This window comes from Anomalospiza imberbis, chromosome 11 (genome assembly GCF_031753505.1).
Source record: "Anomalospiza imberbis isolate Cuckoo-Finch-1a 21T00152 chromosome 11, ASM3175350v1, whole genome shotgun sequence".
Lineage (NCBI taxonomy): Eukaryota > Metazoa > Chordata > Aves > Passeriformes > Viduidae > Anomalospiza > Anomalospiza imberbis.
The window spans coordinates 10,448,676-10,476,130 of record NC_089691.1 but is presented as its reverse complement, the minus strand read 5'-3'; the positions used below and the strand labels follow the sequence as shown (position 1 = coordinate 10,476,130).

Sequence of the window (27,455 nt, the reverse complement as noted above, 5' to 3'; positions counted from 1 at the left end):
CACATATCAATTTCAATAATGTATCTGTAATATTCTCTTCACCAGCACTGAATTCTCACTGAGAGGTAGGAGATCAGATTCTCAGGGAGACAGTCCTAATTTATCCATAGGATGAACACTGCATTTGTGGCGTTTATTACCTCTAGATAATGGAACATTCTGTTTCTGCAGTTAGATAAATACTGGGTGTTATGTCTCTGTAATTTATGTAAATTATAGTTACAGATACTAATTACCCTGTTTAAACTTGCTGGGTCCCCTAACAGTTCTAAGAACTACTAATAATCATTAGCTTATCATCTTTTAACACCCTGGAGGCTACCACTAGCACCAGGCCATTTGTGAGCTGACAGGTTATTTATATTTTTGGATCTACATCTTATCTAAAAAGAGATTAATAAAAGGGCCAGATTAAAGTACCTGTTCCTTGCACACCCTGCAAGCATGAAAACTTCATATTTTTAAGGTCAGTGTCTGCTTTCAAGGTGACATATGAATAGCTACAGTTATGGGGATTGAAGGTAATTGGTCTAAGTAGCTAATGAACATATGTGTCTGTTCAACAGCTACAGCACTTGTATACTTGTAACAAAGAAATTACTGGCTTCTAATGTTTTGCTAGTGTTATGAATGAGGTCCTATACGTCTAATAAACCAAAAAATTAAAATTTAGCAGCAATTTTATATAAAATAATACAATCAAATATAATCAAGCAGATACAAAAAAAAAATTTGGCAGTGGTTCGGATAAAGCATAAGCACAACCGATCGATCGGGGTACAGGGAGGGTTTTTCTCACCCTGCCTCCCGCACAAGGAACAAAGGAATCCAAGCACAACTTATATACTGTGTGCTAATACATATTCATCAATATTTTCTGTGAATCTCCTCCTGTTTTCGATTTTTGAAATGCACGTCACTGTACTGCATAGCACATGCTCGGCTTGTTGCTAAGGGGTCTTCTTGGCTTTTTGGTGGTCACTTCTGATGAAAGCTTATCCTCATCTTCATTGTTCTTTGAACAACCACGCAGGCTGTACATGTGCCCCAAGTCTTGTGTTATAGAAGCCAGCATTATATTCCAAAAATAATGCTATTATTATTTCATAGATACCTGGAATCATCCCAATTTTGTCCATTTCAAGGCTGATTCTTTAATTATCCCGAGGCCTATTAAGTTTTGGGAGTTTACTTATCTCAAACTACATCCCATATCCTATTCTCTCATGAACATCTGAGAACACCTGTTTTGTGACACTAATTACATACCCTTTTCCTCCATTACCTTTTAACAAATATTTTCTAAAATATCAATATAGTTACAATTGTTAGCATGAATTATATTCATTTATCACACTGGTTACTTGTAAAACTAAAATCTGGTATTTGCATTTCCTAGGCACTGCAAGAATGGTTATTTTCAGCAGGCACTGTTTACTGCAGTGCATTCCTGGGAGCTGCCAAAGGGCTTTGCTTTGGCTTTCACATGTTCACATCCCTCTTGCACCACAAGTTGTGAGCTTTACAGGGACAACAAATGATAACCTTCTGGCCTCTAATATAGGTTATTTAGAGCTGTTCTAACTCACTGTGCAACTATAAAAGAATCCTGCTGAAGTAAATTAAGATTTTCTTTTTTTCTCTGCCCTTCATAACCATGAATGTGTTTTTATTCTTCAAAGGTGAAATGCTTATCTTGTCCAATGTCTTGAAAAAAACCTTTGAATCTGAGAGTAACAAGTACGTGCTGGCACTCAGTGTAGTGAATTTGTAGTTAGAGCTGGCCGTTCGCAAAGAAGGCGGTGCCAGCCCTGAAGCCGGAGCGTTCCTGGAGCCGAAATGCCAGGGGGGGGTTCGTGCCCAAGGGCGGCTTCGCTGCGGGAAGAGCCCGTTCCCGAGCGCCGTGCCCCGGCTGCAGGGCAGGAGCCTTGTGCGGGCTGCGGCCTTCTCGGCAGAGCGGCGTCCCCTCAGGGCAGCGCTCCGGCTCCGCTCCCCCTCGCCCGGCCCCGCAGGAGGCGCTTGGCGGGAGGGCGGCGGATCCCGAGCGGTGCCGATTAGCGGGAGCCGCGGGTGCCGGGCGGTGCCGATTAGCGGGAGCCGCGGGTGCCGGGCGCTGCCCCGGGGCGGGAGCAGCGGGTCCCGAGCGCCGCCCCGGGGCGGGAGCAGCGGGTGCCGGGCGGTGCCGATTAGCGGGAGCCGCGGGTCCCGGGCGGTGCCGGTTAGCGGGAGCCGCGGGTCGCGGGCGGTGCCGGTTAGCGGGAGCCGCGGGTCGCGGGCGCTGCCCCGGGGCGGGAGCCGCGGGTCGCGGGCGCTGCCCCGGGGCGGGAGCCGCGGGTCCCGGGCGCTGCCCCGGGGCGGGAGCCGCGGGTCCCGGGCGGTGCCTCGGGCGGGAGCAGCGGGAGCCGAGCAGTGCCCCGGAGCGGGATCCGCGGGTCCCGGGCGGTGCCCCGGGGCGGGATCCGCGGGTCCCGGGCGGTGCCCCGGGGCGGGATCCGCGGGTCCCGGGCGCTGCCCCGGGGCGGGATCCGCGGGTCCCGGGCGCTGCCCCGGGGCGGGATCCGCGGGTCCCGGGCGGTGCCCCGGGGCGGGATCCGCGGGTCCCGGGCGGTGCCCCGGGGCGGGATCCGCGGGTCCCGGGCGGTGCCTCGGGCGGGAGCAGCGGGCGCCGGACGAGCTCGTCCCGCCTCATCGCGCGGGCACTGCCCGCGCCCCGGCCGCGCCCCTATTTATAACGTATGCCGCGAGCGGATTGGCTGGGCCGGGCTGGCCGCAGACCCGCCCCCCCGTGCCGCCGCCATGTTGTGTGGTGGGGCGGGGGCGGCCCGGGGGCCGCCGTGAGGCGGGCGGAGGGGGAGTCGAGGCGGCGCGGGCGCTGCTGGCGCTGGGCAGGGGCGCTGTGCTGGGAAGAAGAGAAGGCGCGGGCTGCCGGGCTCGCTTCTCCGGAGGGAGTGGCGGATGCCGTGATCCGCAGTGGCGGCGAGATGGAGCCGGAGCAGCATCAGCGGATGGAGCAGACCAGCGCGGGCGTCCTCGGAGTGGAGAGTAACAGAGCAGGAGCCGCTGAGGACACCACACAAAATGGCGGACGCTCTGAGAGCGGTAGCGCTGGGGAGGCGCTGCTGGTGGCTGCTGTTGCTGCAGAGGACAAGGTCCTCACGAACCTCAGCATCAGTAGCAGCAGCCAGCGCAGGAGCAGCATCTCGACGGCAAATGAACAGCAGCAGCAGCAGCCGCCCAGCGGTGTGCTCGGGGGGCCGCCCCCTCTCCCTAAGCCCCCAGAAGACCAGCAGCCTGTTAGGAGGAACTTTCAGATCCCCAGGAAGAGCAGAGAAAAGAAAGGTTGTTCCTTCCCTTCCCCCTCCCTTTTCTACCTCGCTCCCCTCTCCATCCGATCCATCAGGCAGCTCTCAGACACCTCACACGGCTGCATGCAAACCCTGCGGTGTGGAGGAGGCTCTGCTGGCTCGCACTCCCGAGGCTGCTGAGGAGCGATTTTCGTGTCAGGCTGTTACATTGCATTCTTTCCCTACCCCTCCTCTTTTCTTTCTCACTTTTATTTTGTCACGAGGATGAAACAAAACCGAAACAAAAGCTCAGCTTGAATTTCACACCTCTGCTTTAAAAGGAGGAGAAGCTGGATGTGATCAGGGTGGGCTTGAGTTGATCTCAGCTCTGCTTCCGGAGGTGCATTGGCATGTGGAGAAGATGATTCTTTGGGGCACCGACAAGAGCGAAGATGGTTCACTTTTCTCTTCCCCGACCTCCTTCCTGCAGGAGAAGGGTGTGATCCTGGTTAGGATAGCCTAAACAAACACAGCAGAGTTGTTCTTCATTGATGATACGCAGAAGACTGTTCTTATCTGGTGAAAGTTCTTTGCAGGGAGGAAGGGAGCAGCCCACGTTCTCGGGCCTCGCTTTGGAAGCATTCTGCTTCAAAGGGTCCAAGGTTTGGGTTTTTTTTGTTTCTGAGTAATTCTTCTTCTAAAAGCCTCTGGTATTTCTTGCTTTTCACAAGACTCCATTGGTTTCTGCTTAATTTGTTTTTGTTAAGTGGAGTTGAAGACATGTCTGATTTCCTCCCTAAAATTTATCTTAGTTCTTGCCCTTTTGCAATATGGAGTCGGTAACTTAGTCCATATCAAAAAAATACTTGTTTGAATAGGCTTCTTGTTCTTCAGAGAAGAGAGTAACATCTTAACTTCTTGAAATGCTTTCTTCTGTAAGGAAGAGATGAAGGTAGGTTTATTTCATTATCCAGTCTTTTCTCTCCAGTAATAGACCAATTCCTTTTGGCAGTAATGACCCCCTTTTCTTCCTGATCTTTCCCATTGCCACCCCACTCTGGGGCGATACAAGTCTGGCAGAGATTCGTTGTAAAAAAGAACTAGGTTGGTATGGAGAAAAAAAGTCCTTTATAATTCATCTGACAGAAAAATACCTGGATGTAACACGATGCCTCATGAACAACTGAAGTGTCTTGTGTGTCACACCCAAGTGTGGTTACCTTTAAATGTATCTCGGAAATGTTTAGTACTTAACCAACGATATTTGAAGTTCCTCTTTAGCATTTGGTTCCAATGTGAATGAAAACCTGCAAAATATCTTCTCAGGTCATCTAGTTCGTCATTTGCCTATGCTGAGCCATCTGCAGTGTGCAAAAAGTTTTGGATTGTGTAGTTCAAACCTCAGGCTTCTGTGGCCTCTAAGGTAGAAGAGGAAGCCATTCTTACCTTACTTAAAAAACCGACTTGATAATGTCAAGGTCATTTGACCCATTCTCACCTTTTTTCCTTTCAGCCTGCAGAAAGGCTCTCAGGTATTTTGATCATTCTGATGACTTGGAGCTTCCGAAGCTCTCAGAGCAGACGGTGCTCCATTCAGCCCACGGTGCTTGTGGGCTTACAGCTGCTGAGTGTTGTTCTCACGGCATTGCCAAACGTGCAGTTTGAGGACAATTAATTTGCTATTGGGATTTGTATTGTCATTTAAAAAATGATGCAATTCAGTCAGCTCTGGAACTGAACTGGAAGATCAGCACTGGCTCATCTGATGCCTAGTGGCGCTTACAGCATCCTTACTGCATCTTATTAAATTGCAAAATAACCTGAATGACACCAGTTCCTCTCAAAAGAAGTCTCTTGGCTTGATTCTAAAGCCCAGGATGAAGCAATACGCATGGAAGCTTCCTCCATCATTCCTTGCCTTGGAATTGTCCTTGTTCTGCTTTTTAAACCACCATGTCTTTCCTGGACATACCATCCTGAGAGCTGCTGCCTTGATTGTGAAGGCATAGCTGCTATGTACAAAGTATGTACAGGATCATTTTGTCAGAGGTGTTTGAGTTGGTTTGGAGGTGGTTTTTTTGGTGGATTTTAAAATACTTTAAACACCAAAATGTGTTTCAGGAACAATTTTTGGTAGTGAAGAAATTAAAAATTGAATCTGGAAAGCACAAATGTAAGAGAAAATTTAAGCTTTAGCTTCCAAAATGTAAGAGAAATATCCTAGAAAATTCAGACTTTAGCTGCTTATTTATCTTCCCTCTTGAGACTTAAGTAGTAGGGACTGAAAGCCAACAGAAATCCTTTGTAATCTGAAGGAAAGATAGCTCTTAACAACTGTTATCAGTTTGCACAGAGAATACTTCTGATTTTCTCATTCTTTTTGCTGGCATAGGAGTTCAGAAAACGAGAGAAAGGTTGGCTGCAACATTTTTTTAAGGTATGACTGCATTTTTCTTCCTCCTTAGAAGTTCCTTGGAGGTTTATTTTCTTGGTACACAGAGTTTAGCAATGATGTTACGCTCTCTTGAGCAGCTTATCTGTAATTTATCTTCAGGCTTGTCATGGCCTCTTCTAATTCAGTTGTCTGATCTTCACAGGTTTTCAAGTTTGCTTGAAACTTGAGAGGTCCTTGATAGGATTAGGAAAGCAAATTTTAAGGATAAATCAGTGTAAGAGCACTTTTAACTTGCTGAACTGTATGAGTGATCCTCTTACCAAAGGATAATTCCACTAGTGATGCTGACATTGCAGTCAGTGCCTTTAAGGGGTTGCTTGTTGTTTAAAGCTGGAGTTTATTTCTGGAGTCTGTCAAAGTAGCAAATGACTGCTGTTTCTCAGGCTGAAGTGGGGGAAAAAGGTCTTGCTTTTACTCATGAAACTGCAATACTTGCATGAAGGTCTAGGTTGTCCCTTTTCTAATTCATCGTTTTGCCTTGTCTTTTGTCTTCTAATTTTCCCTTTCTTTGGTAGAGATGTGCATCTGTTGTTTGCTGTGTGATATTTCTAGGTGGAGAACTCTGTCAGTCCCTGAACTTGGTAACTATTTAGGCCTGTTGAGAGCACAAGACATTTTGGGCTGAAAAAGTCCCAAAGGTAAAAATGTCCCAGTTTGTTAACACCACAGATTTTTTTGTCTTTGTCTTAAAAAAATGAAGACTGAAAGAAACTGAACAAGCAACTTAAAAGGTTGCTTCTCAATGGAGCTTTTGTAGCAGGAGCACTTGTGTGTGAAGAATGCTAGCATTCTGCCAACTTAGCTGATAGGAAAATCATTAATTTACTTATCTTCACTTCAAACTTAGTTCAGGATTGCTCAAGGAGGATGGCATTGTCTTCACATTTTGACTTAAAGCAACCAAACCCAGTGACTCCAATCTCAGATTTCTGAAGTTGAAACATCAGACAGGTGTGAAAGAAAAGTAGAGCCTCTCAGGCATGACATACATCCAAACATCCAGTCCAGTCCCTGTCCCTTGACTAGTACTTACTACCTAAACTCAATTTCCACCTCAAAATAATTACATACGTTCCAGTGCCCTGGGTAGAAGCTGAACAAACCCAGTATTTATTTACTTATTTTTACCTGTGCCGAACAAGCTAGCAAACCCCAGAACAACTGACTTGTATTAAAGGATGCTGCAGATTAGTCCTTACTTTAATTACTGTTTAATTAACACAGGGCAGTAGAGGTGCAACGTGCCCCCATCAGCTATGTACAAGAAGCCTGGAAGATATGTATGTACACATGGCTGGTCTTTGAAGTGGTGGGAGACTGGGGATGAGCTCAGTAATTGCATGGTTTGCCTGGGAGCACAGGCCTTGGTGACTGCTGTACAAGGTCTAGTTTAGTACTTCTCGGTTTTATTTTAGTTTTGTCTTGTTTCTGCACTCCTTTGAAGTAAGGTACAGGCCCTGCTATGGTGACATTTGCATTTTAGACCATCACTGTCCTTGAACACCACAGCTCATGTGACAAACTGAAAAGTATTGCCTGACTACTCATCGCACTGGGGTAGTGTTTCATGTTTTGATTGAGAACATGAAGTCTGCAGTGCCTCAAGTTCTGGAAGAAAAAAACTGCAACAATCTTAAAAAAAAAAAATCTTATTTTCTGTTTTCCATAGTTTAATGATTAGGAAGGGCTTTTCCATAAGTGTAAAAGCACTAAGTGTATACTAGTTTATGCAGATTCTCCCTACCAGGAGAGTAGGGGGACTTGCTGGTTCAGGGAAGTCTGTCTCATCTCGCTCCCTGGAGCTTTCCACAGATCAGAAGATGTTTGAACACAAATAGGAGCATGGTTGATAACATTTGTGTGTATGACAGGATCTTAATTCATGTAATAATGTGCCTCTTCCTAGATTTGCATCTGGGACAGCAGGTGAGGCATTATGTGTGGCTTGTGGTGGCTCTTTCTAGCTCACCCTGCAGTGCTTTCCACTTCTTTGGTCTCCAGATGGAAGCGAGAGGCTCATTTTTACTGAGCTTGTGTCCTGGGGGAAGGAGGGAGAAGGGATAAGGTGCAGTAAACACTGGTAAGAAAACAGGAAATTTGGTCAAGCAGCTGGCACAGATAACCTTCTGCCTTAAATGGTCGTTTTGAGGAGCTGGCAGTGTGTGAACCCCAGATCTTTCTGACAGGGAGTTAGTGTTGTAGTGTTCAAGGGACGTTTGGGGCTGGGGTGGAACAGGGGGTGCTTTCCTAGGGCATGTGCACCTGCAGCAGGCTTGTTTTCTGGTCTATTAATAAGCATTTATCTCTTCAGTGCAAGAGCATTCAGTCCCAGTAATACTAAGCTGAGGATTCTATTCACTCTCAATTCTGCCTCCTCCCATATTGCTGTCAGCTTTTGAAGAATGAAGGTGTAGTTACTAAGAAGGATGTTACATAAGTATGGTTTCTAAATCACTTTCGTAACTTCTGCTCTTAAAAAATCACTTTCTCACTGTTGGTGGTGTTGGAATCCTTGCTTGAGTTCAGTTTGCAGATGTGGCGTGGCCTTCTAAAGTGTGCAGCTTTTACTAAATAACACAGAACAGTTTAGTTTTCATTAGGAACATTTGTTTTATATTGAGGCTTATGCAGTAAATCTTTTCTGCAAATGAGGGAAAGATTGCTGCCTAAATCTACTGCCATATTTTGTAAGGAAATTGGAAGATATACTCTGAAGATAGAATTAAATTTAATTTGTTGTTAGAGTAATGGTGGGTTGCTTTTTTGTTGTTTTTGTCTTTGTTTTGTTGTTTTTTTTCTCTCGAGATTAGTACTATTGTTGTTCCTAACTGTTGTAACTACAGTAAAAATCGTGCATTTTTGGTGTGTCTTGGAGGTTACTCTGAGGATAAAAACATCTTCTTGTGTTGTGCTAGTTCAGTTTCCCCAGAGATATTTTTTTCCTTGCTACTGCTCTCATGATCTGCACTGCCATCCTCTGCTGCTCACTCCGGGGTTGCTCCTCTGATCAGTTTTGTCACCTTGGCACCCAAACACAGATAAGAAGCTCGGGGACGTGACTGCTTCCCTGTGGGAACTGGGTAAAGGTTTGCCCAGGAGGGAATTTGTACAACAGTTCCCAAAGGGCTTTCCTTTTAAAGCAGGTGTACTAAGGGATAACATCATCAAGCATGAACACAGGCAGTGGGGTCCTGGTATTTTAATAATAAAACCTTATTTGTCTTCTTTAAATAAGATTGGGTTTCTTCGTATTTAGCTTAATTGCCATAAACAAACACACACAAACCCTCATAATATTTCTGAAGTGGGGCCAAGCTTTGAAACTCTTGTTGAGGTTTTTATTAGGACAATTTGTTCCTGCTTCTTATTTAAAGGAGTTAATTAGCAAATTACAGTTCTGAAAGTTTAATTACAGTGTTTTGCAGTACACATTAGATGTTTTCCAAGGGGTAAATTCAGACTTGAGGTGCTTCCCTTACAAACTTCTGAGAACTAGAAGCTGTTTAAGAGCAACATTAAAAAACATAATTATGATATTTAAAAGATGCTATCATTCTAGGAAATTTTAAGGTAAACTTTCTGAAGTCCGTATTTGCCAAGTATTCTAAGTGTTTTGTGTTTGAAATTGAATCACAAACCATTTATCTTCATGCATAAACTGTCAGAGAATGAAAAATTTTGGATGTTTTCACATATATGTAGGCATTAATTTTATTTCTTCTCTCTTACAGCACTCTTTCAGCCAGTACTTCCAGGTTCTCGAGAATTTGAGGATATTATAAAAATTCTACATTCTTCCTACTTGGATCAAAACTCAGTGTCCAATTTTAAATACAAGAGAGCCAGCTTAGTTCATAGTGAACTGTTGGAAAAGGAAGTGAGTATATTTGTGGCTTCTGCTTTTCAATAAGGTACCAGTCAAATGACAGTGCTTCCTCTCAATCTAGAGGCAGAGACCTGGGTATTATTTTCAGTTATGTAGTTGGTCTTTAATTGCAAACTCACATCCCCAGAAATGTAAGCAGCTGTTTTTCCAGCAAGTTTATTAGTGCATAGTTTTAAACTCTTGTCTGCCAGATACTCTAAGAAGACTAAAAGAAAAATGGTGTTTGGCACCTCTTAAGTCTGTGTGTTTTTAGCTGTCAAAATATTTTTTTAATTTTTATTAAGGTATTTAATAACCTGGAAAGATATTTTAATGTCTTCTTTACAGGGCTGATGTTTCCTGTGAAAGTTAAGATTAAAATATGTGCCTGATAGAAGTTTCCATAATCTCTGTAGTTTTGTTGTTTTCCAAGACATACTTTAACTAAAGTTGATTACTCATCTAGTAAGCAGAGCACCTTGGTTGAAGCCCTTCTGCTGTGCCTTATGTGGTGTCTCTTAAATCCAGCCTTGGCTTGCTCTCGTCACTCTCAAATGAAGTTTTCACTCCCAGTGCCAAAAAGCTTCACATATGAAGTAATTGAATATATAATTTGTTTGCTGTGATTATCATCTTGAAGTTATGAAGTAAACTGAAGCATTTTCTGCTATTACATTAATTATTAATGGTTACAGCTGAGAAATATTGGTAAAAACCACCTCAGCAGCAGTGAGGTGCATCTGCAAAAATATTTGCACAGTGTAAGAGATCTGTCTCCTAAAAAGAGAAGAAGTCTTATTTCTGGAGTTTCAAAGATTATATGGAAGGCGTTGGGCTGGATATTTTTCACCAGTTCTGCTACAAAGATCAAACTAAAGTGTTACTGCACAGATTTGTTTGAAGAGTGTCTCTTAAAAAACCAAATACTTGGGCAGATTAAGCCAATTAGATTTCCCACAGGTATAATGTATTTGAAATATAATTATAGCATCCAGTGATTTAATTTGGATTATCTTTTGATTATTTTTGTACACTTGGATCTGCTAAGATAGATGGGGCCTTAAAACATTGACACTTGAGTGTGCCAGCAGCAGTGTGTGTACCTGTGCTGAGAACTTTGTGTGTGAACAGTTCACAGAAAAACGCAGAGAGCTGAAGTTCGATGGGCGCCCGGAGAAGGAGCTCTCGGAAAGTTATGCATTCCTCATGGTGGATCGGTGCCAGGTGAGGGCTGAGCCCTGCAGGGGAAGTACTTTCTTCAGCAGTTAGGAGATTTTGGGGCTTTGGGTTTTTCTCTGAGTGGTTTTATTGACACAATCTTGAAGTTACTTGTGCAAAATTCAGCACTAGAAGGTGTAGAAGGATGGGGAAGGGATCTTGTCTCCATTTAAATCCTCTGTTCCCTGATACTTAAGGTACTCCATTTGCATGTGTCTGTTTCTTCTCTGGTTTAGGCTCTGTAGATTTGCTTGGTGGCACGTGAGTTTTTATTTGGTTTGTGGTTTTGGTTTTTTTAATGAGGAATATTTTGTGTTTTCATTGCATTTGGGTTTTGGTGTTTTTTTTCTTCTTTTTTTGCATCAACAAGGTAACCTGTAATATTAGAAAATGGACATTGTCTTCTCTGTCTCTTCTTTGATCATATACTTTTAATCAAAGTGATGGACAGATGATTTCTGTACTTTGCTATCATAGAGTTGGGGTTTCTTAAGCATTCAATCATTTGACAGGTTCTGTTTTAAATGCTAAAATTTCTGTATTAAAGGCAAGTAATGATCACAAACAGTGTTTAACAGTGTTTGAACAGTTTTTTAAGATACAGGTGAATCTATGTAGCTGTTCCATATCAGAGTTCTACTTGCACAGTTTAATAGTTTTGTAGAGAATTCAGACTAGTCTTGTCTTTGTTTATAAGGGTTGGGGTTTTGTTTAAATCTCAATTTAAATTCTGTAATTGTAATTTCTCACTGTTTGTTCTACTCATATCCTGGCTTTCCTAACAGACTTGCTTAAAAAACTGTCTGTTCTCTTTAGATCCAGAGCATATGTGAAAAGGGACTGCAGGTTGGCCACTCCAAAATCACAGTTCTTGGCAACCCTTCCATGGGTAACTATCTTTTGATTAGAAGTGCTGGTTATTCAGTAGCAGTTGGCAGATAATGTGATGCAGTTCTGTGAACTTTGAGTCCTTTTTCTGTCACTGACTGCAGCAATATCACAGCAAGATGTTTTTAGCAAAGGAAATAGACATCAGAACATTATTTCATAGCTCTTTCTGGAGTAGTTCAGTTAAATTCCCTTTCCAAAGGGAACACCTAATTCTCATTTGGCTTTAAGTCAAACCAATATCCCATGTCTTTCCAGTAAACCTGGGGGGCCAAAGAGCTAATGCAGTGTGTGGCTGGCTGCCTCTGTGTTTGTAGGTGTGTGCATTCAGAGATACCTCATGGACACAGCAGCTCAGCTGTTTTGATGTAGATAGAACTCAAATTCTTGAATCCACAAATCCAAGAAGAGCGTAGATAAATTGGAGACTTAAAAGAGTCACAAGGTGTTAAAAGAGTTTTGAGAGGGCAGGACAGTAAGTTCCTTTTGCAAAGCTTTTCAAATAGAAAATTAGGAAGTAATTTTGTCATCCTGTGTAAGAGGAACATGGTACAGAGGTATCATGAATATTGAAAGCAGACAATATGAATTAATATAGACATGAATATTGAAAGCAGAAACAGGTGCGAGGTGAAGAACAAAGCTTTATGGGCATATGATTTTTTATTGTTTAGCTGGTAAAGTGTCTGGAGCAATTGGCTTAAGCAGTTAAATACAGGCTTGGAATGAGAGGAACCTAAGCCAAATGGATGCTTTTCAGAGTATCTGAATTCAGTTCTTTGATCTGAGCTAGTCAGCCAGACCAACAAATGACAGTGTATGTTTGAGGCTGTAAAATCATGATATAACTGAGTATGGAAAAGCACAAAATTAGTTTACGTTTGCACTTGAGTGTCAATTGTATCTTTATTCTTTTGTGTGCGTTGAGCTTTAATCCCATGTAATGCTTTTTAAATATCTAATAATGTCTTAACATTAAGCATAATTTATTTTGGTTTATTTTTATACTCTTCTTAGGTGTATATATCTCCAAGTATGCTGATTTATTGCAGCCTAATCCTCTAGAATCTGGAGCAACTGGAGATGTGATTGTTTTTAAAATAATAAAGGTAATTTTATCTTGCTATTCTTAAAGGATTACATTGCTTACTGGTAACACACAGGTGGTTTTAACCTAATTTACTTCTCATTTGTGCAATAATCTGTGTATAGTGAAACCAGACCTCTACTAGATTTAAAATCCAGTATTGATATTAGGCTTAAATAAAGCATAATAAATTGTTATAGAAGGCAAAAATATGTTGGTTTTTTTTAAGTATGAAAATAATGTACTTCCAGAAGTGGCTTTCTTAATGGCTTGTTTTATTTTCTCTGTTCTTAGTTTCTTTGTTACTTGAAGCAATTTGTCAGTTTCCAGGAAAAAGCTCATGCTGACAATTCTTCTGCTTTATTACAGGGAAAAATGAAAAGCATATATGACCACATTGGTATGAAAGCAGGGGAATCAACTGTCAAGAGTGTGTTGGATCCCACCCCAAAGCACGAGTGTCATGTTTCAAAGAATGCAACTAAAGTCACCTCCTTGTTGGCTTACCGAGCCTATGAGCTTACTCAGGTAAAGCTGAGCCTGTGTTACCTTCTTACATAAAACCTTCATAAACAGAACTTCTGAAATGATGGAGAGAAAATCACTGAAGATACAACAAACCCTGAGCTTCCCTGTGAAGCTGCAGCTGGGTGTGTGTAGCAGCTCACAGGTGCCTGCATTAGAAATCCCAGGACAGCATGGCAGCCTCTCCTGTTCCCACTGTGTGATCCTGAACCTCAGGTGAAGATCTCCCTCAGATCAGGGTGGAGGTGGGACTGGAGTGGAGGCTGAAAGAGAGGACTTGATGTGGGGAGTTTGAAGTGTAGAAGTACAACTGGATTGTGGTCATTAAGTGAGACTCCTAAAAGGGAAAATGTTGGCTAGGAGAGAATGGCATTTTTCTTTATTTTCTTTTTTTTTTTTCTTTTTCTTTCTTACTCCCCTTTCCAGATTCTTGGGTTTGGGGATGATGAAGGAAGACAGTATGAAATCACTTCCGAGTATTTATGTTCCTCCAGGTTCCTGCAATCTGTTGCAGCCAGATTATTCAACCAAGTCTGCAGATATGAGGATCCTTGCTTGCAAGCATTCTCTTCAGTATTAATAACTTCTTTTGTCTTCTGTAAATCACTGGACTGGATGCTCAATCAAATGGCTAAAAAATAAATGTTTTTTTTCATTTCTCATTGCAAATGTGCCTAAATCAACATTTTATATTGGTGATTGAGCTAAGGATACACTCCAAAACTCATTGCAATATTTACTTTCCTCTGAATTTTTTTTGCTTTTTATTAATTAATCCCTTCTCTCACCAAAAATGCTTTCAAATAAATGTTGCATTTCAATAATGTTTTATTCTTGATTTGCTCCTGAAGGTACTGTCCATATCTAAGTGGTCAACAAAGGAGGGAGAAGATCAAAAAACTACCTTAATTTATTGTATTCTCTAGTACATATGAGAGGAGCATTTAAAAACTTTTTTTATTTTAAATACCAGTATTTAAAGAAATTAAGAATTCCTCCAGGCTTCTGATTTAACATTGTCTCTTCTTTTTCCCAGTACTACTTTTATGAATACAGCTTTGATGAGATCAGGCGAAGACCAAGACATGTTTGTCCTTATGCTGTTGTTTCATTTACTTATAAAGATGACATGGTACAAGGACCAAAATGTGTGCCCCCATCAAGGTAAGCTAGGAAATGAGTTGTGGAAAATCTGCATGTAGCATGAAGAATTCACAGCTCTTGGCAGTAGCTTAGAATTGATTTAAATGAACAGTGCTGAACTGTTCATTTAAATGTCACAGGGACTTAGTATAATAAATACTTCTAATGCAAACCAAGAGGTGCCAAAATTGGTTTTATGCGGCAGGGTGGCCCCTGTGGGAAGCGGTTTTGCAGCTCTTCCCACCTGCTTGCCTTTTGCCCGGATGGAATCCACAAATAATGGGGGGTTTTACCTAACTGAGGAAATTTGTGGACATAAAAGCATTCACAGCATAATCTTGCTTGGTACGCTAAAATAATATTCTGTATATTTTGTCTCTGAACCCTTCACTGGTGTCTGCTTGTGGAGAGAATATGTAGATGGCCAGTTGATCACAGATCCACTGTGATACCTGTGCTGATAGGAAGATGTGCAAGTGTGGAGACTGTACTATGAAATGTTAAAAGCAGTTATCAAGATATCTAAAATAGTACAAGATGCTGCAGCAGTGGCAGATTGAGATCAGAGAGGGAATTACCAGTCTTCCTATTTTGTTAGACTGATAAACTATTCTTAATGTAAAATCCAGTGGTCAGAATTCTCTGTTCCAGCCTAGTCATTCTGTCTCTCTTCTCTTGTTTAGAGCAAACACCTTCCATGCAGATAGAAGTACAGGTAAGAATGAATTCCAGTTTTTGGTTTTATGATACAGATATTAGCATCAAGGGTGTGCTTATACTGACAGGTGTAGGTAACAAACCAGCCTCCTTTACTCTGCAGATCAAAACATAACAGGGTTGATAACATCCTTTCTGTTGCCTTTTAACATTGTCTGGTATTAGCATGAAATTCTCCCTATACTGATTTTGGAGATTCAGCTGCCTCTTCTTTCAATCACAGCTGGCAAGTGGTTTCACTTAGTCTTCCTTTCTCCATCTTAATTTAGAGAAACCTAACATTACATTGTGGAGAGGACAGCTTTGGAATAAAGGCAAACTTGTGTGCCACGTTTCCCTAAAAGCAGCACAACCTTTCCTTCCATGCAAGCTGTGAGTATTGCCATTTAGACAGTAAGTTTAAAATACCGCTCTATTAAAACTCTTTTGAGTAGAGACTGGTGAGTTTTGGATATATTCAGATGAAAATCTAAAATACTAACAAAGTGCCTTAAATATGTCAAACAAAACTCGAGTCATGTGTGTCCAGAATTTTCTTGAGTTCAGGCACACAACTGTCAACATCTCTTTGTTGTTTGGTGTTTTGTTGTTTGTGGGTTTGTTGGGTTTTTTTTCCATTCAAGTGACACACACTACTCTGCAGGAATAAACACTCCTGGCTCATGAGATAGTCCAAAGAAATTATTCTTGAGGGCATGCATTTACTGGTTCTTATTTTATCAGTGAGCATAGGAATATAGAAGGTAATAAGAGGTCTTTATTTTTTTTATCTCCCCCCACCCTTCCTTCTCCAGTCCTGAGAAGCTTGAGGTTGAAAAAGTTGCAAGCATTGATCAGCTGAAGAAAAAAATTTCACCAGCATTGTTCTTAAAAGAAACTTACCAAGAAAGAAAAGAAGGTAAATTGTTCTCATTTAATTTCTTCAAATTCAGAATTTTCAAGTTTTCTGAATTACAGTTTTGTTTCTCTTTTCCTTACGTTCTCTTTCTCGCCTTGTATCCTGTCAGTGTGGAAGAATGGCCTGTACTGTAGCCTGTATGAAGTTGTGGAGAAGTCCCGTTCTGGGAGTCACTTAGAGGGTTTACTTCAAAAACTAGACACAGAGAAACTTGTGAGTGCAACAGATTTGACTATTCCTATTTTTAAAAATAATTTTACTAGTTAGTAGTTTCAGGCATACTACAAGATCCACAGTCTCACTGGAATTCCTTAGCTGGCATACTCTTAAGTACCAGGGCACTTCTCTGCCTAAGACAGAATTATCTTACAGTCAAGAAGAGTATTCATAGTGAGCAAATGTCTTTGAAGCAGTTTGCTCTTTTTGTTTGAAAACAGGTCCTTGTGAAACCACTTGTGGACAGAGGATTTCTTTTTCTTCTTTCTCCTTGGCAAATGATGTCCCCTTATGGTAAGCATACTCTGGGTTTGTGTTTGAGTTGTGTTTGTTGTTTCGGTTTTTGAGTACTAGATTGACTTTTGGTGGTTCTCTCCTTTTTAACTGTTTTTTTTTTTTTTTTTGTGTTCTAGACCACCAGACTGGACGGTCCCGTGTGCTTCATGCATTGTTTCTGTTTCCAGAGCCTAGGGCTGTTATTTACTCAGGTAGGTTTGTTCATTGTTGTGTGCAGGTTTATTTAAACAGAGGTGATAGTCTGTTGAAGATTTTGTAGTATTCAGTCAGTGTGTGAACTAAGAGTAACAGTTTGCATTGGTTATGGTCATGGTGTTGGTGTTCAGAAATATTTGTTTCTTCGCAAAAGCAAATATCGCACATTGTAGGTTCATTTGTTCATATTTAAGAAAGTAAAACTTGTTGAAATTTCTTGATATAGCATCACTGGCTTTTGAATTACTTCTTCATGGTCATTCCAGACTGTGTTTCACCCAGCATGCATTAACACAGAGTATTGCTAACTAATCATCGTTTATTTATAGCTTCAGGGTTTGATTTTAATTGTGGATCCCCTTTTCTATTTTTGGCAGCACAAAAAAGTGTTCCATATGGAACACAGAAAAATTCAACTACCGAGAAAAAGGAAATTGTTCCAGAATTCACAAAGTTGATTCAGTCTCTGCATTTTGCTTTAATCCAGTCCCGTAGACACAGCGGTGTAGATTTCAATGTTGTTGTGGAAAAGTATGTGCATGAGTACTTTAAAAAACTCTACAATGGCCCTGGAAGAGGTAGAGAATTTACATTTCGTGAGTACTCAACACATCTGGATGACAAAAAATTGCTGCACCCTGCCCCAAGATATAAAGGTCACATTGGCAGGTGCTTGCAGAATTATATTTTCAGTCGTGAGGCCTATCACCTCCCCATTTCCAGAGCTAAGGGACTGCTGGATAGAAATCGGAAGCCTCAGCGCTTCAGTCCCATCTCAGATTATGAAGCTACAGAAGATTACTCTGACTTTGCCAAGGCAAAATGCAAGAAAAGAATCCATCCCAAATATGAAGCCACTGCTGTCAAAAAGAAAGTGCCTCCTTTTGGAGACTATGATACTGAAAGACTCAAGGAACTTATTAACTTGATCCAGTGTAGGAAGAAAAATGTAGGTGGAGATTCTGATTCTGAAGACCCCAGAATTAGAAGTGGTCTGAAAAGAAAGCTGGAAAAACAATCTGAAAATTTGCAGAAATACCTAAAAATGAGTGACTCTTCAGAGAATATTTTTCAGTACAAAGGTAAGAAAGCCTTTGTTTAGAGTTCTTCTTTAAACATTGCTATTCAGAGCACGTTTAACATTTAAGCATTATAGATTATCTTTTTGCATGCTGTGGCAATTTAATTCATGATGGTTCATTTAAACATTGGTCTGAGATCTGTCAATAGAGACAAAGTTTATTTTTTGCAGATTTCCTCTTTCTAGGAGACAAGTTCAGGGGAATTTTCCTGGAAGTTGCTTTTGTTTAGTCTCTTTGGAAAGAAAGCAGACTTTCAAAGAGTTTACTTGCCTGTGGAGCTGTCCAAAGACTTTCTAATACAGAACATTCAGCAGACTTGATACTGTCTTTTGTAGAGTTTGACTTTGCTGTAGTTCTTTGTGTCCAATACCCTATTTCATACCTAAGAAGTTTAGATTGAAGGGAAGAAGCATAGTTCAGTTTTGAAATAGCCAGTAATGTGTGTAGTGAGACAAAGGAAACAACCTAATAAATAATTCTATAAATGAAATTATCTACATCCAAACCTCAGAGATGTATCACGATAGCTTCTGATTTAAGGTCTGCCAAAAAAACCCCTTTGATTTCTGTTTCCCTGACCATTTTCTCAAGGCAGTTGTAGAAGCCTCCTGCAGAAGGGGGAAATGGGAGCAGGGTGACACAAAGAAGAGGGGATTTCCATCAAGCATCAGTTGCTCTCGTGTATGTGAGTCACTGGAAGATGAAGTGACTGATCTTAGTTGTCCTTAGTTTTCCTCTTGAGGGGGACAAAAATACTGTCTGGCCTGTAGGGATGAAGGAGCCAAAGGGTGGACTTTATGGTTGGGATTCCTGCTTGGAACTCTGTGAACCTTCAAAGGTCTTTAGACATTGATTATTAATGTAGACCATGTGATGAAAGCATGTCTACATTTTTGTTAAAATAAGTGTATGTACATACAAACTGATGCTAAAGATTGAGACTGTGAGTACGTGGCAGATATTTGTGGGGGGATCTGGTTTTGTTTTTATTTTAAGACTGAGTAATGGATTCCTTTTCCCCTCCTCACCCTCTTCTAAGGGGGCAGAACCTTGGATTCACCACACTCTGTGTTCTCAACGAATTCTGACCACGGTGGCCACGAGGGTGACTTCAGGCAGGCGGATGTGTCCGACGCCGACATCGAAGCGCTGCTGGAGACACTGGCCTCTGCGGGCCCCTGGAACCCGGCGCTGGCACAATCTGTCACTCAGGCCTTAGCATTAGGCACTGAGGAACTTGAAGAGTATGTGAGACAAAAATATGAATATGAATCCATTCCAGCTCAGGACAGAGATGATCATGAGCTTCCTAACACTGCTCAGGCTGACAGTGTTGCCTGCAAGGACCCGCAGAGCCCGGCCATGCTGGAAACTGACGTGCTGTGCTTGCCCTGCCCCTTCGATGTCGGTCTGCAGCTCCCACCCAACGAAGCACCCCTTGAGCACATGCTACATTTACGAGTAAGTGAAACTGCCAAGATGTTGACAGTGAAATTACTATTTTCATAAATAAGAGACTGAATGAAAAAAAAAATTCTATTTTTTTACAGAGGCAAACACAGACACGTACTAACTCTTCCGTGAAGCTTTTCTGTTCGGTAGGGACGTAGGTAGAAATTTTCTCCACTCTTAAGTGTGTATTCATGGTTCTTTATATGTATTCCTTCTGTAATAAAAAAGGAGCAGAGTTGAAGAATTCTGAGCATTTCACTGCATGCTCAGCTCTCTTCATGTGCCTTCTTGGTGCAGTGCTGTATATGAGTTCCCTAGTGTTTAGGGATCACAGTGCCCCAGCTCCTTACCCTACAAGAGTGATTGTTCCATGATTTCTATTACTGGTACTTTCACACAAAGCCCAGTTTCTAAGTCATAGAGCAAGAATGAATTTGTCCTACTGGTTATCTCCATGCTGTTTTGCTTCTACCCATCTGGAATGTAAGATGAAATTAACTTCTTTAAGGGCCCATGCTATTTGTAGGCAGTGCCTCAGCAATGCCAACATCTCATGGCTTTAGTCAGGTATCAAGACAGCAGCCTGGAAAAGAATGAGGGAGCGGCCAGTTCTCCCCTCCCTTCCTCTTTGGCACCCCCAGCTTCCATACTGTAAGGCCAGTGCTTAGGACTGCCTTAGTAATGAGAGACCAGAGAAGTGCCTCGTGGAAACGTTTCCAAGTTTGACTGGATTAGATTGATGGCAGAATTGCCATTGTGCTGGTGATCTCAGTTCTTTCTGTCAACTGCTCAGAATGTAAAAACTTAATAGTGAGCAAAACCAAAAGAAGCTGTTTTGAAATGAGCATTTTGTTTGCTTTTTAGGAAGCAAGCACTGAGAGTACCTTTGAAGACTGCAGTCCCTGTCCTAGTGCATCTATAGAGCATGGCTATCTCAGGCAACATCCCTGCTCAAATAATCTGGGGGAAGTCAGAATGCACTGGAAACTTATCCCAATTACAGGTAAGATGGACTTTAACTCCTCTGTTCCTACAAATAGCGAATGAAAACATATCTAAAGGTTTGTATCTGGATTCATAGATCCATTCTTGGATCACATGTTGGTACACAAGCACATCTATAGCCTGTGCAGTTGTTTTTTGTATTTGATTAATACAGAATTCTGCTGGATGAAAACAGATAGTGGTGGAGAATATTGGTTTGGCTTCATATTAACACAAATTAGAAATGTGAATGCTTTAAAAACAAACAAAACTATAGTTTTGAATATGGATGGGGAAGAAACTGAGCCGGGGCTATGAGGGTCTTTCAGCACTCCTGGCAGCATCACTGAAGCTGTGTCAGTAATCAGTCAGACTGATATCCTCCCCTTTCAAGAAAAAAAAATTGTTTTCACAATTGCAGGATCAGGAGCAGCTTGCAGTCCAACTCCACAAGGTCATTTGTGTCTAAGCTTTTTAAAAGTGAGGATTTTAACCTAGTAGCAAATGAAAATACTTGAATCATATGTTGCTCTGCTTGATTTCTAATTTAATTTTTAATTTGTAATGGAGGTATATCCTGTTGTGCTTATTCTGCATTATCTCTGGGAAAACAATTTGTATTCTGCTTTTTCAGCAGACTTGGACTGTGCTGTTTTACTGTCTTAGGAGCTGTTAAATGTACTGTGCTTCTGTACCTCAGCAGACTGTAACACTTGGGTATTGGGATTGGTTGGTGGGGAAGGCATAACAATAATGCTGTTTTCAGGCTGGGATTTGGAGGTTTTGGTGTATCAGCTGTGTGTGACTTTCAAACATGAGATGATGGTGATGAACTCTTCTTCTGTAGGTCTGAAATCACCAGAAGAGCCACTGGAATACTTGCCACCAATGGATGCACTTCCTAATGATCCCCGGGTAGTAAATAGACAGAGAAATTCTGATTATCAATTGCCATGCTCTCCATTTTCAGACACGCAGAAGGGGACAGCAGAAGATGGACATTACACAGGACAAGTGGAGAAACCTGAAGATCAGTATGAGCTAACAGATCAACCTTTTACAGCTAAGCATTCCATTAGTGCAGTAATAGAGACAACACTGTTAGAAGAATATAAGCTCTTTGCAAGAAAGATTCAAGAAATTTTGCAGCAAAAAAACATTCCTTATGTCAGTGACATGTCCACACCAGTCCTTTCGGCCCAGGAGAGGATAATGAGACTTTCTGAACACTTCTGTTTGCAGGCATCAGAGATTTCTGTCCAAGAATATATAGAGAGCCTGAGTGAGAAGCTGAACAGTGTCATTTTGGCTTCTTCATGCATGAAGCAGACTCCCCCAGTTTATTCTAGTCCTGGAGCACTGGAGGGGGTGAGCAGCACTGCCCCTGGGCCTGTGCCTGACACGCTGGCCGTGTGCAGGGACAGTGACACGGCGCCAGTCCCAGAGCCACTGTGCAATGACCTGGGGGAAGAGCTGCATTCTCATGAGCAGCCTTCAGCAAGCCTACCCCTAGGGAAGGAGAAAATGGCTCATGGGAATGCTAAACCAGAGGATAAGACTTCTTCTGGTGGTGATCTCATGGAACCACCAGAAAAGACTCAGAAATCCCCTGAGAACTTGAACGTTTCAACTCAACCAGCTCTTTCTGATTTCATAAGCCAGTTAGAACCTGAATTATTTACCAGTTTGGTCAAAATAATGGCAGGCGTACAGAAAAGCACTGTCAAATTTTATATTCATGAAGAGGAGGAAAGTGTTCTCTGCAGAGAAATCAAGGTAAAGCTGTTTCAGTTTAACCTCTCTCTAGTGTCAGAACAGAGCGTCTTTCAAATACACTTGTATGAAACTGGACTCACTTTCACTGTGAAAGTGAGTTGTGAAAATAGGCTGTCCTGTCCCATTTCTTCATTGAGCTTTGTGGTAGTCTTGCTTATATTTAGCTTTTACGTAAGGCTTTTTCTTTGAGCTGGAAAACAGAACAGGCTGTAGCTTGGTCCTTTCTGAAGATCCTGCCAGGGGGTGGGCTTACAGAAAAAAGGTGATAAGGGAAGAAATGTGATAGCTACCATTTTAGAAAGAATGTATGAAAAGTCACTCTGTGTGCCTTTGGGATTTTTTCTCTTCCCCTCTAATTAATAGTAGAGAGAACTTAGAGAAATCACTGTGCTTCTGTACTTAAATGTGTAAGATGAAAGTTGTAAACTTCTGGCCTTCCTTGAAAGCTGGGGCAGTTTGATACTGTCAGTTGGTTGTCTATGTGTGATTTGATAGGAATGAGTGACTTGCTGAAACAGCTGCTCTGTGTTGCTGCATCCCTCTGATTAATTTATGGGAGAGATAAAGCAGCCGGTCCTTCTGGGATTCACTGAAGTGGAAAACCTTCGTGCTGTGGGTGTCATTTGGGCATTGTTTTTACAAAGCTACCTATTGATGTTTTTCTTGTCTCCTCTTTCTGTGGTGGCAGGAATATCTTAGAAGGTTAGGGAACACAGAGTGCCATCCAGAGGAGTTCCTTAAAAGCGATAATTTGGATAAACTGTTGATCATTATCCAAAATGAAGACATTGCCAACCTTATCCATAAGGTATGTCCCACGTAAGTAGCTGTGTGCTACAGAGAGCTGTTGGCAATAGTGAGAGGAGCTCCTTTGGAGCAAGGCTGCTTTCTTCTAACAGCACAGCATTTAAAGTACCCTGTGTTTAGCTGCTGTTTGAAGAAACAGAATGGTTGTAGTAAAAATGGTCTTGTTGCAACATTTACTCATAACTTCTTCCACCACCATGCATGTGCTAATGCATATTTATTGTTAGTTGTTGTAAAGCTGTGCAGGGGCCCGAGTAGTTCTGCTTCTGTGATGCTCTAACAGGAGGTGAAGGCAGCTTTCACCTGAGCTGTTCCTGACAGCTTAAGATCCAGTGCTGGACAGAAAGTAAAATTATTCCAGGTGTTCAATGTCCATTTACCTTATTCCTGTAATTCTCCTGAGAGAGCACCTCCCTAGGCAAGAGAAGAAACAGTCATTTTTTGAAAATGTGTTTCGAAGTTTGGTGCCTGGCATTAGTAGGTAGGAGAGTTCTGTAATTCCTTTTTCTGTGTGATCTGTGGTTACACCTCTGGTTTCAAATGTTTTCCAACAGATCCCTAGCCTGGTGACTCTGAAGAGGCTCTCCTGTGTCAGCTTTGCAGGGGTCGAGAGTTTGGATGATGTGAAAAATCACACTTATAACGAGCTGTTTGTGTCTGGGGGTTTTGTTGTGTCAGATGAATCTGTCCTTAACCCAGAGTCCATCACTACAGGTAGGTGTGATCCTTTTGAAAGCTTTAGAACTACAATCCTGACATTTCAGTACGTGAGAGGTCCCATACTCACCACAGTGAAGGATCAGGTCTTCCAATTTTTGTGATGTTCTTTGAGAATTTCAGCTAATTCAGCAGTCTCTTTCTCAGCCCAGTGGTGTTCTTGAAGAACGCATGAACAGGGAGATTTTGTCTTCAGTTTGTATTACATTGTGTAGTTATGTCTGTGGAGCCTTTTATTCCTTATTACTCCGTCCACAAATATGCTATATATACATTTTCTTCATTTGAAATGGAATAGTTAATGAAGTTACAATTTTTTGAAATATTTTAGCAAGGCAGAGTGTGTATACTGAGGTCAGCTTTTAAATACCACTGCTGGGCACCTGAGGTACAGAAAGTCAGCTCAGTTTTATGATACTGCTGTTGGCCAGTCTGCCTGGAAGAAAACTTGAAGTGAGTGGCTGCTGTTTGTAACTGTGTGCCTGTACTGTGATGAAAACAGGAAACAGCTTTTTGTATACATTGAAGTAGTATTTTCAGTCTACATACCACACACAAAATTTAACTTTTATTCAATATCTCTATAACAGATAAACTAAAACAGTTCCTGACATTTCTGGAGGATCTCAATACCCCAGATGGGAAATGGCAATGGAAAGTCCACTGCAAAATACAAAAAAAACTGAAAGAGCTGGGGAGGTAAGTAAGGTTCTATAATATCAGCTGTTAAAATGCTTCAGCTTTCATTATGCCATCCAAAACACTTAAATAGAACTGACTTTTACATTTGTCTTTTGATATTTAGACTGACCTTAAATTGTTTCTAATAGTGAGCTTTCCCCCCACTGCAGGATGAATGCCAATGCCCTGAACCTGCTCACCCTTCTGAACACCTACCAAAAGAAGAACTTGGTTGAGATTCTGTCTTACCATAACTGTGATTCTCAAACTCGAAATGCTCCAGAACTTGATTGTCTCATCAGGCTTCAGGTTCAAAACATACAACAGAGACATGTTGTCTTCCTAACAGGTAAACTCCACATTTGTGAATACCTCTCCCCCTTTTTTGGTAATAGGTGCTAAATATTAATACAAACTCTTCTTTTCTGTATTTAGAAAAGAATCTGAAAACGCTCTCGAGTTACGTTGATAGTGGCATAGTGGTTGCTGCTGTTGATGACTTTATGCGTAACTTTAAAAGTCTTATTGGGTTTCACAACTCTGTTACTGAGCAGAACCACCTTCCTCCCTGCAGTGCTGACCAAAGACAATCAGGTGAGGTCAAACACACTTAAACTTTCCTTTCTAAACTGCATGTGTGGGGTAGGGGTGCTGGGACAGTGTGCCTTGACTCTGGTCAACAGCCACTGCTGCTGGCAAGGAAAACCCAACTCTCAAGCTACTCTTGTTGTGTTTGGAATGATGGGGGAAAAGCAGTGGGGATGGAGCACCAGAGACCTTAAATACAGAAGTACAGGCTAACATGGTATTTGAGGCTCTAGACTGGGCATCTGTTTTCAGGAAAAGGATAAACTTGTCTCTACCTGCTTTATCTACTTAGAGTAGATAACCTGTACTGAGATGTCAGTAATTGTACTCCTTTAATTGTCTGATCAAATACTCACCTGCTGTGTAACTTTAGATGCGGTTTTGACATTGTCCCCTTTGGAGCTGGGAGTTGAGATTTCCCAGCACTAAATATGAGCACGGTGTGCAGAAGCTTTTAGCACCGAGTAACTGGACACTCCCACAGAGGGTTAAGTGTGTGTGTTGAGTAAGTGAACACGAGTGGCAGAAGACCAAGACTTAAAGTGCTGTTGGACTGGCAGACCTGAAGTGTAACACTGTGAGTAGTGTATAGCCTTTTTAACCAAAGTTTATATTTCAATAGAATAGAACTTTCTCTCTCTTTTAATGTAGTTCTTGTAGAAAAGGATGAAAAGGATGAGGAGGACATGTCTCTGGATTCAGGGGATGAATTGTCAGAAATAGAAATCTGCAGTGGTGCCTCTAAGTATGATACTCATGTGGAAGCTTTGCAGACAGAGGCCAAGGGCCCACATGGAGTAGATGCTAAAGAAAGCTGCTTATCAGTTACTGAGTTACCTCCTGAAGCACAAACTGGCCTTGGGGAAAAGACGTACAAAACTGACTTGGAAGAGAAGCAGCCAATTACTACAGTTTCTACAACATGCTCTGCTGAAGGAGAAAAACACAATGCAGTTGAACAAACTCCTTTCAGTAACTTCCAGGTTTATAGCAGACAATTAAACATGTCCCATCAATTCAGCCACTTTAGTGTCCTCACTCATCAGACTTTTCTGGGAACAACATACCAAATTTCTCCTGCACATCAAAACCAAGAAGGGAGCAATTATTTTCTATCTGCCTACAATCAGAGCATGGATACAGAAAAGTCACTGTCACCTGGTGGCTGGGATAGCTGCTGTGATTCTTCCAGGCCATATTCAGAACAGAAATGAACTCTTAAGTCTCTTTTTCTAAGTTGCTGTGGACTTCTCTGTTTCTAAAATGTTGGATTAACGATTTCTATTTTATTCTGGAACAAAATGTTTCTTGTTCTTGTTATCTCAGATGTTTTCATGTTCTATTTAAATCCCCAATGGCCTGTCCCTGTTGGAACCATCTGAAAATTTAAATAAATACATATATTTTTTAACGTTTACTGTACTTGAATTATCTTGTTTGTTGGCACTTTTTAAGTTTCTACATTTGTATTTGACCTGTTACCTAAGCTTCAGTTTGAGGTCTGTTGAATGTAAAGCTGAATGTTTGCCTAAAATATGTGAAAGATCCAGTGGGTTTTTCTTCTTAACCACAAGAGTATCCAAGTCATGTTTCTTTACATAAATATTAAAATTAATGTATTTATTTGACATGGACACAAATTTTGTACAATGTTTTTACATAGCTCTAAGGCAATGTACTTATTTTCATGACTATATACTGGATTTTGGCTAAATACCTCAATTAGAGTAACCGTAACCAATGGTGCAGTTCCATTACAAAAAATCAAATAAACTCTAATGCACAAGGGACTTGCTAACACATTGCTGTGTCTGTGGTTTTTCTATTGCTTGCAAAGTGCTTGAGGAACACCCAAGCTTGGTTTCATGCACAGCAGTTATCTGTGTGTCTCACTGGCCGCTCTGTGCCATTGCAGCACCAGCAGTGTCCTCCCAGTTTTTATCTGGCCACTGTGATTACTGTAATGAGAGAAGGACAAGCCTGGATTTAATGACTCTGGGAATTCAGTTTGCATCAGAAAAACCTCAATCCTCTCCCATTTCAGCTTAATGATTCCTGGGCCTTCAGGCTTGCTTGCTTGTTTGTTTGTTTAGTTTTGTTTGTTTTGTGAACTAGCACTGGGGCAAGTACAGTTTTACCTGTTTGTTAATCCTGTCTTTTAAATTTCACAGCTGCTGAGTTACCAACCTTTTCCCTGTCAGCGATTCTCTTGTTTTGTTCTGTCTCAGGCTTCCAAAGGTAGCAGCCCCAGGGAGCAGCTGTGGAGTTGCTGCATTGCTCCCATTGCTGAGACTCCTGGCTTTTAGTGCTCATCTTCAGGCTCTCCAAAGTCCTGTGTTTGGGGGACTTCTGTTTGTAATGAGATTTTAATGCTTTTCTCTGGGATGTGCCCTTTGATACCAGGTGAGTGTTTGAAACTACCTGTCTCTAAATCCACAAAATGAGTTGGCAGAAAATTATTGGTTTAAAAGGGCAATTTTTAAAAAAACAAGAAAAAACCCATGGACTTTTGCCTAAAGTTGATTCTTTCCCTCTATAACAGTGGATTGATTTATTCAAGTTAAGAACCAGTACCAGACT

The 27,455-nt window shown here is 41.6% G+C and overlaps 2 protein-coding genes across 23 annotated transcripts in view; one reads left to right on the top strand and one right to left on the bottom strand.

Moving 5' to 3' along the window:
• SLMAP (sarcolemma associated protein) overlaps window positions 1-27,455 on the bottom strand; it is a 455,854-nt gene that overhangs the window by 420,015 nt on the left and 8,384 nt on the right. The window lies entirely within an intron of this gene.
• Window positions 2,718-26,677, top strand: TASOR (transcription activation suppressor). The gene is made up of 23 exons (XM_068201895.1): window positions 2,718-3,339; window positions 9,471-9,616; window positions 10,736-10,828; window positions 11,639-11,711; window positions 12,728-12,819; window positions 13,167-13,325; window positions 14,359-14,486; window positions 15,149-15,180; window positions 15,452-15,554; window positions 15,977-16,080; window positions 16,190-16,293; window positions 16,518-16,590; window positions 16,710-16,784; window positions 17,166-17,870; window positions 18,910-19,331; window positions 20,187-20,325; window positions 21,154-22,082; window positions 22,771-22,890; window positions 23,444-23,603; window positions 24,197-24,305; window positions 24,458-24,636; window positions 24,723-24,881; window positions 25,527-26,677. The coding sequence occupies exons 1-23, from the start codon at window positions 2,736-2,738 to the stop codon at window positions 26,087-26,089; spliced, it is 5,271 nt and encodes a 1,756-aa protein (XP_068057996.1). The 5' UTR covers window positions 2,718-2,735; the 3' UTR covers window positions 26,090-26,677.

Excerpts from the sequence above, each read along its gene's own strand:
- TASOR (XM_068201895.1), top strand. The coding sequence starts at position 2,736 with ATGCCGCGAGCGGATTGGCTGGGCCGGGCTGGCCGCAGACCCGCCCCC. Across the intron at positions 3,340-9,470 it reads GAAGAGCAGAGAAAAGAAAG|CACTCTTTCAGCCAGTACTT; the intron begins GTTGTTCCTTCC and ends TCTCTCTTACAG. Across the intron at positions 24,637-24,722 it reads ACATGTTGTCTTCCTAACAG|AAAAGAATCTGAAAACGCTC; the intron begins GTAAACTCCACA and ends TTCTGTATTTAG.